An 8,160-nucleotide genomic window follows, 5' to 3' on the forward strand; every position below is an offset into this window, starting at 1 on the left:
TTGAGGCTTTGGGGTAAAGATTTGAGTCTTGGCAGGGTTTTTCCCTTCCATCTGCTGTACTGGAACAACCCTTTTGCAGTCTGCTTCCTCTGCAGGGAGTCCCCTGAAGCACTTCCCAAATGCAGGGTTTTGTGGCAGGTGTTGTTCAAGCACAGCAGCAGGGATTAGGTGGTAGGCACCACCCAGAGAGGGGGCACTGGCAGCCTCCTCCTGTGGCACCATTCACCTGGCAGGTCAGAAGCATTACCTGGTGACTGATTCCCTCAAGCAGCTGCTGTCAGTTCTGAGCTGTCTCTGAGTGTGCCTTGGAATGTGACAGGCACCCAGCAAATGCTGGAGGTGGGAAGCCTTCAGGGTTTAGTTTTCTTGTTGGTAGGTTTGTTCTTGAGAGCAGCTTCCCATCTCTTTTTCTCCAGGGTGTAGAGCCTCATAGCTGCTTGTGCATCCTGAATCTGAGAGAGAACAGAACAGGAGGCTTATGAAATGTAGCTGCTGGGCTTCTAGGGCCATGAGTGTTAATAAAGAGCAAAATCTTCCACCCTTGCAAGTAATGTGGCATCATTTCTTTCTAGACTCAGGTTCTGTGACTAGTGGAAAGGGATTCAGCTGGGTTCAGAGCACACAGCCCACCACCAGGCTATGCACTACTCTTTCTCACTGTGACTTGGGAAACCAGGAGGAGGAAAAAGCCAAACAACTTTTGGACTGATTCAACATCTTGGAAGCTACCCTTAGGATGTGCCTTGTTCAGTTCATTCCTCTCTTAAATCCTTCACTGAAAGAAAGGAGCTCAATAGTTATCCAGGGCTGCAGAATGCTGCTTTTAAGGTAAGCTGAGTCAATACTTGAGAATTACTTTTCCCCCCTCTGAGGATCTCAAAGAATTAGTGTTTAAACAAAACACAGCTCACTTGTGCACAAGTCCATGGCTGTAAGGAAATAATCCAAGTGCTAGGAGGCCTGTAACAGGAAGCAATTTAAATGGCAGTGCTGCTGTCCAAGCAGAGCTTGCTGGCTTGGGCCAAGCCCAGGCAGGGTGCAGAGTGAGTTGAGAGCAGCCCTGAAGAAAGACTTGGGGGTGCTGGATGCTGAGCAGCTCCCTAGGAGCCAGCAGTGCCCTCATGCAGCCCAGCAGGCAGCTGTGTGCTGGGCTGCAGCCAGAGCAGTGTGGCCAGCAAGGCAAGAGAGGAGATGCTGCCCCTTGGCTCTGCTCTGCTGTGACCTCGCCTCCAATCCTGCCTCCAGTCCTGGTGTCCCCAGCAGAAGGACACAGAGCTGCTGGAGTGGGGACAGAGGAGGCCACAAAAATGATCCAAGGGCTGGAGCAGCTCTGCTGGGAGGACAGGCTGAGGGAGCTGGGGCTGTGCAGCCTGGAGGAGAGAAGACTCCAGGGGAGACCTCAGAGCTGCCTTCCAATAGCTGAAGGAATCTTACAAGAAGGCTGCAGAGAGACTTTTCCTGGGGGTGTCTGGAGCCAGGCCAAGGGGGATTGAAGCTGAGGGAGGGCAGGGATAGAGTGGAGCTGAGGAAGAAGCTCTTCAGTAGGAGGGTGGTGAGACTCTGGCCCAGGCTGCCCAGGGAGGTTGTGGATTCCTCCTCCCTGGGGGTTTCAAGGCCAGGTTGGCTGAGGCCATGAGCAGCTGAGCCTAGATGAGAGGTGTCCCTGCCCATGGTGGGGAGGTTGGAGCAGATGATCCCCGAGATCCCTTCCAACCTAAGCCATTCTGTGACTTTGAGAGGCTAGACTGAAGGCACAGCATTGTGGATTGCAGGCAGATCCCAGAGCCAGCCTGGCCCCCAGCCCCCAGGGTGTGCTGTGCCCAGCTACGCACCGAGCAGTGCTCCGAGGTCTGCACCCGAACGTTCAGCAGCTTCTCGCAGAGCAGCTTCAGCGAGGGCCTGGAGCTCTGCAAACAGAACAGACAGGAGCATGCTGTGTCCACTGCTGGAGGGACCCTTCAGAAGGGTGGGGAGTGACAGGGGCAATGGGATGGGACTGGAGCAGGGCAGAGTTAGGTTGGACATCAGGAGGAAGCTCGGTGGGGAGAGGCTGGAACAGGCTGCCCAGGGATGTGCTTCAGGCCCCATCCCTGCAGGCATTCAAGGTCAGATTTGAGGTGGCCCTGGGCAGCCTGATCTAGTTGGAGGTGTTCCTGCTGACTGCAGAGGGCTTGCACAAGATGACCTCTGAGGCTCCCTGTGCACCCAGTGCAATCTGTGAGGTATCTGACCCTTTGCTCCAGCAGTCTAAGCAGAACATGAAGGCATCCAGTGGTTCACATCCTTAGGGAAATGATGCCAGTAAGGATGAGCCTTACTGCAAGGGGAACTCTACCACCTTTCAGAAGTTGTGGAGGCTCCAAGCCTGCAAACATTCCAAGCCAGCTTGGATGTTTCAACTTGGTCTAGTGGAAGGCATCTCTGCACATGGCAGGGGGGTTGGAATCTGATGATCTCTAAGGTCCCTTCCAACCCAAACCATTCTGTGATTCTCTGATCTTAGTTTGCTGTCCAGAAAAGCATTTTGAAGCCCATGGAAGTGCTGTAGAATGGGAGAGCCACTGCCATTTGTGCACAGATTTTACCAGCAGTGTTTGGCCTGAGCTAAGCACTCTCTTCACAGAGTGATTGGCCACTGGGATGTGCTGCCCAGGGAGGTGGTGCAGTCCCCATCCCTGGAGTGTTCAAGAGGGGATTGGCTGTGGCACTTGGAGCCATGGTTTAGTTGTCAGGAGGTGTTAGGTGATTTGATCATCTCTGAGCTCCTTCCCAACCTGGCTGATTCTGTGATTCTAAGGCACTCACTGAAGTATCTCAACCACCAAGCAAGCATTCAGCTAGCCTGGTGTTTGCAGGTGGAAAAGCAGGGATCCCTCTTCCAGGTGGGAAAGAAGGAAAGGGGTCAGGCAGAGGCCAGTGCAGGAGGTGCTGGGAGCTGGCAGTCAGCTTACAGAGGGGCACTTTGCCCTCAGTTTCTCACCTTGACTCTCTGTTTGAAGGGTTTGTACCTCTGTGTGTCACGGATCATCTTCTGGGGGTGATCAAGAAACAGCACCTAGGAGAAAGGACATTGCCAGTCCCAACCATCCTGCTCCTTGCAAACTCACACAGCTGAATGCAGAGCTCTTGCTGCTTCCTTCCACCCCCCATAAAGTACAGCTCAGACCCACCAATAGACAAGGCCAAGATCACCCAGACAGCAGCTGGGATCAAGAGCCACACTTCTCCTTAGCAGGAGAAACAGAACTGAAGCTGCCTGTGTCTGGTAAGGAGGCCCCAGGCTGCTGAGCTCTGGAGGCTAAGCAAAGCATGCAAACAGTTTCCTCATCACTGCTCCCTTCCTGGCTCTTGCAGTGAGCAGATCACCTTCCAAACTCTCGCTCATGGCACTGAAGCACTTCAGCTGGCAAGTAGCTGGGGCTGTCCTGGCTGCAGCAGGACAGGACAAGACACTGAGGGAGCAGTGAGAAAGTTTCTAGTTCAGGGTTGTTCAGCTGACCCAGGAGGCTGTGTTCAGCAACTTCATCAACCTCCCAGTTTTGGAGCTTTGCCTTCCAAGGAAGAAAGCTGCAGCCCAGTACCTTCAGGTCGTTGCGCAGGGCATGGCCAACTAAAATCCTCCCAGCCAGGATGTTGGCAACCTCCTTCTGAACTGTTTTAAAGTCTTCACCTAAAAACACCACAGAAGGAAACCCTTTCCATCAGAAGCACAAAATAACTCAGTACCCTGCAGTTTAAGGGACACCTCTCAACTAGACTCAGCTGCTCAAAGCTTCACCCAACCTGGCCTTCAACACCTCCAGGGAAGAGGCAGCCACAAGCTCCCTGGGCAGCTTGTTTGAGTCTCCTCACCCTCATACTGAAGAACTTCTTCCTCAGCTCCAAACCATTCCCCCTTGGCCTGGCTCTAGACACCCTCAGCAAAAGTCCCCTTGAAGCCTTCCTGCAGGATCCCTTCAGCTATTGGCAGGCAACTTTAAGGTCCCCCTGGAGTCTTCTCCTCTCCAGGCTGAACACCCCCAGCTCCCTCAGCCTGTGCTCACAGCAGAGCTGCTGCAGCCCTTGGATCACCTTTGTGGCCTCCTCTGGCTTCACTCCAGCAGCTCTGTGTCCTCATGCTGGGGACACCAGACCTGGCCACAGTATTGGAGGTGGGGTCTGAGCAGAGCAAAGGGGCAGAATCCCTGAGTTAATTTCTAGTGCATCAGAGACCACTCTGCAAAAAGTTTGTATTGCCACCATTTTTCTTAGCCTCCAGGCTACATTTTCTTTTCCACTTCTCAGAACAGAGCTAAAACTTCTCTGAGCTCAGTCAAGGAGCTTCCTGTGGCAGCCTGTTAAGATGTTTTTTTTGTTTTCCCCTCCTTAAAGAACACTTAAAGAGGGACAGTGAGATACTTGAGTGTGTCCAGAGAAGGGCAACAAAGCTGGGGAGGGGTCTGGAGCACAGCCCTGTGAGGAGAGGCTGAGGGAGCTGGGGTTGCTTAGCCTGGAGAAGAGGCTCAGGGGAGACCTTCTTGCTCTCTACAGCTACCTGAAGGGAGGTTGCAGCTAGCTGGGGGTTGGTCTCTTCTCCCAGGCAAGCAGCAGCAGAACAAGAGGACACAGTCTCAAGCTGTGCCAGGGGAGGTTTAGGCTGGAGGTGAGGAGAAAGTTCTTCCCAGAGATAGAGATTTGCCCTTAGAATGTGCTGCCCAGGGAGGTGGTGGAGTCCCCATCCCTGGAGGTGTTCAAGAAGGGATTGGCTGTGGCACTTGGAGCCATGGTTTAGCTGCCAGGAGGTGTTGGGTGAGAGGTAATAGGTTGAACTTGATGATCTCTGATCCAACCTGGTTGCTTCTATGATTTTCAGGGGGGTTGAGGGGGAACTTCCTACCTGCTTTGATGTTCTGGGGGCGTATGCCACTGACAGCTGTTCTGTAGTCAGTGACCTCCTCTGTGGGCTTCACATATTTGTCATAGATGCACTTCCCAAACTGGTTGACGAGGGAGACACGAGCCACAATGCTGTCCTCCCCCTTGGGGCCCACCCCCACCATCTCACAGTCCATGGCCACAGCTCGAGTCAGCCTGCAAGACAAAGCACAGCTCTGTCACAGGGGCTGCAGAGGGGACTGCACAGGCTCAGGGGGAGCTGAGCCTGCCAGCCTGTGCTGTGCACCTGCAAATGACAGCACTTAAGAGAGAACTTCTCCCAGGCACCCAGCACCAGAACGAGAGGACACAGTCTCAAGCTGTGCCAGGGGAGGTTTAGGCTGGAGGTGAGGAGGAAGTTCTTCCCAGAAAGAGGAATTGGCCCTTGGGATGTGCTGCCCAGGGAGGTGGTGGAGTCCCCATCCCTGGAGGTGTTGAAGAGGGGATTGGATGTGGCACTTGAAGCCATGGTTTAGTTAGTCAGGAGGTGTTGGGTGAGAGGTTGGACTTGATGATCTCTGAGGTCTTTTCCAACCCTATTGATTCTATGATACCCTCAGTGCCCCTGGTGCCATCCTTCCTGCTGCAGTGCCACTCACCCTTCAAAAGCCTTTTCCTTGACCAGCACTTGCTCCACAGACTGTTGGGTTTGCCCTGTTTCCAGTCCCAGGTTTCTTCTAGCAATTTTTGCTGCTTCAGGTCCTATTGCTGCCTCAATATCTTTTGGGTCAACATCATCAAACCAGATTTCAGCCCTGTTGGAAGCAGAGATTGAATTACACTCTTCAAACAATCCTGGACCTTTCCAGTGTGAGAAAAGCACATTTAGGATTCAAAGCAAGAGATCAGCTCTGTGAACATGAGTCCAGTGCTGTCTGCTGTGCAGGTTTGCTCTTTGTGAGGAGCAGGGTCAGCAAGCCTCTTATTTCTCCTCACCTTTAGACTGGAAGAGTGCAGCTGCATGCAGTGCACACCTCCCAGAAGAAAGGTTTTCCCCCTCTGCTCTGGTGAGACCCCACCTGGAGCACTGTGTCCAGTTCTGCAGCCCCTAGCACAGGAAGGATCTGGAAGGTGCTGGAGGGTGTCCAGAGAAGAGCCATGAGGAAGAGCAGAGGGCTGGAGCTGCTCTGCTATGAGGACAAACTGAGGGAGTTGGGGTTGTGCAGGCTGGAGAGGAGAAGGCTCCCAGGAGACCTTCTTGTGGCCTTCCAGTATGTGAAGGGGGCTCCAAGAAAGCTGGGGAGGGACTTGTGAGGGGGTCAGGGAGGGATAGGACTGGGGGGGATGGAGCCAAACTAGAAGTGGGGAGATTGAGATTGGCTGTGAGGAAGAAGTTGTTCCCCAGGAGGGTGGTGAGAGCCTGGCACAGGTTGCCCAGGGAGGTGGTGGAAGCCTCCTGCCTGGAGGTGTTTGCAGCCAGGCTGGAGGTGGCTGTGAGCAACCTGCTGTGGTGTGAGGTGTCCCTGCCCATGGCAGGGGGGTTGGAAGTGGCTGAGCCTTGAGGTCCCTTCCAACCCTGATGCCTGAAGTACTCACTCTTTGGGTGGCTGCTCCACAGGTTCTTCAGCTTTCCTCCTCTTATGTTTTATGTCCTCTTTCTCCTTCACAGTGTTGTCACTTTGCTTCTTTCCGTTCTCTTTTGCCACGTTGCCGTTTTGCTTCGTTTCCTTCCCCTTTACAACACTGCCATTTTGCTTCTCCTTGCAGCCTTTCCCCTCCCTCTTGGTACCATTTAAATTCTTCTCCATTGCAACCTTCTTGGCTTCTGGCTTAGCCAAAGGAGGGTTTTCCTTACCAGAAGCCTTGTCCATTTCCTGTGAGGGTTTGGCCTTCACCTTCCCATTGGTAGCTGGGACTTCTTGGCTGTTTCCTGCTTTGAGGGGTTGCTTCTTTTTGGTGTGTGTTTGACAAGTGGAGAGAGAATCTTTGGAGCTGTTTGTCTTTTGTTTCAGGAGCTAAAAGGATAGGGAAAAGGATTATTTTGGCATGTTTCAACCCTGCCGCTGCTTCCTGCCCCCTGGCAGCGTGTGTCAGTGCCCAGTGGCCCTGCACTCTCTAGCTGCCTCTAGCGGAGTTAGCTGCATCCACTCACCCGCGCTCCCTGCCCGCAGCACCTCATTCACAGTTATACCACTGATAATTGTTTCTTCCTTAATTACTACATCCAAGGTGGGGGCGCACTTGGAGAACCACAGCCTGGCCCCGCTGCCCAGCCCCAGCCGGGATCGCCACAGGCGACCCTCCCCCGGCTCCCCTCACCTCCTGCAGCGCCTTCCAGTTGGAGGAGAACTCCCCGGGGCTGCGGGGGGGAGCTGCCGCCAGGCCGGGGCCCTTCTGCCTCGCTGCCCCTTCCCCGCCGCCATGCTCGGCCTTCCCCTTCTTCCTCTTCCTCCTCTTGCCCTTCTTGCGGCCCTCGGGCTCCCCGGGGCTCTGCTTTGCCATGCGGGGTTCGCCCGGGCGCGGGCAGCGCGTCTGAGCCGGGCCGGAGCTGGCGGCCACGCCGGGAGGGGACGGAGCCGCGGTCCGGCGGGAAACGGGGCCGGGACGGAGCCGCGGCGCAGCGGTCCGGCGGGAAACGGGGCCGGGACGGAGCCGCGGTCCGGCGGGAAACGGGGCCGGGACGGAGCCGCGGCGCAGCGGTCCGGCGGGAAACGGGGCCGGGACGGAGCCGCGGCGCAGCGGTCCGGCGGGAAACGGGGCCGGGACGGAGCCGCGGCGCAGCGGTCCGGCGGGAAACGGGGCCGGGACGGAGCCGCGGTCCGGCGGGAAACGGGGCCGGGACGGAGCCGCGGCGCAGCGGTCCGGCGGGAAACGGGGCCGGGACCGAGCCGCGGCGCAGCGGTCCGGCGGGAAACGGGGCCGGGACGGAGCCGCGGCGCAGCGGTCCGGCGGGAAACGGGGCCGGGACCGAGCCGCGGCGCAGCGGTCCGGCGGGAAACGGGGCCGGGACCGAGCCGCGGCGCAGCGGTCCGGCGGGAAACGGGGCCCGGACGGAGCCGCGGCGCAGCGGTCCGGCGGGAAACGGGGCCCGGACGGAGCCGCGGCGCAGCGGTCCGGCGGGAAACGGGGCCGGGACGGAGCCGCGGCGCAGCGGTCCGGCGGGAAACAAGGCTCCGCGCTTCAGTTCCGGCCTTGCCCCTGCCCCCTGCGGGCCGGGCGGGCAGGGAGGCTTGGGTCCGGCTGCCGCTGTGGGGTCACCGCGCTGCCGAGGCGGAGGCGTGAGGCCTGTCAGGGCACGGGTTGAGC

The 8,160-nt window shown here is 56.8% G+C and overlaps 1 protein-coding gene across 1 annotated transcript; it reads right to left on the bottom strand.

Moving 5' to 3' along the window:
• Nucleotides 1-20: 20 nt before the first annotated feature.
• Nucleotides 21-7,402, bottom strand: REXO4 (REX4 homolog, 3'-5' exonuclease). The gene is made up of 8 exons (XM_054174326.1): nucleotides 7,174-7,402; nucleotides 6,451-6,869; nucleotides 5,514-5,669; nucleotides 4,877-5,070; nucleotides 3,582-3,670; nucleotides 2,981-3,055; nucleotides 1,833-1,907; nucleotides 21-452 (listed from the first exon to the last, which is right to left on the bottom strand). The coding sequence occupies exons 1-8, from the start codon at nucleotides 7,354-7,356 to the stop codon at nucleotides 351-353; spliced, it is 1,293 nt and encodes a 430-aa protein (XP_054030301.1). The 5' UTR covers nucleotides 7,357-7,402; the 3' UTR covers nucleotides 21-350.
• Nucleotides 7,403-8,160: the final 758 nt, after the last annotated feature.

This window comes from Dryobates pubescens, chromosome 29 (genome assembly GCF_014839835.1).
Source record: "Dryobates pubescens isolate bDryPub1 chromosome 29, bDryPub1.pri, whole genome shotgun sequence".
NCBI lineage: Eukaryota > Metazoa > Chordata > Aves > Piciformes > Picidae > Dryobates > Dryobates pubescens.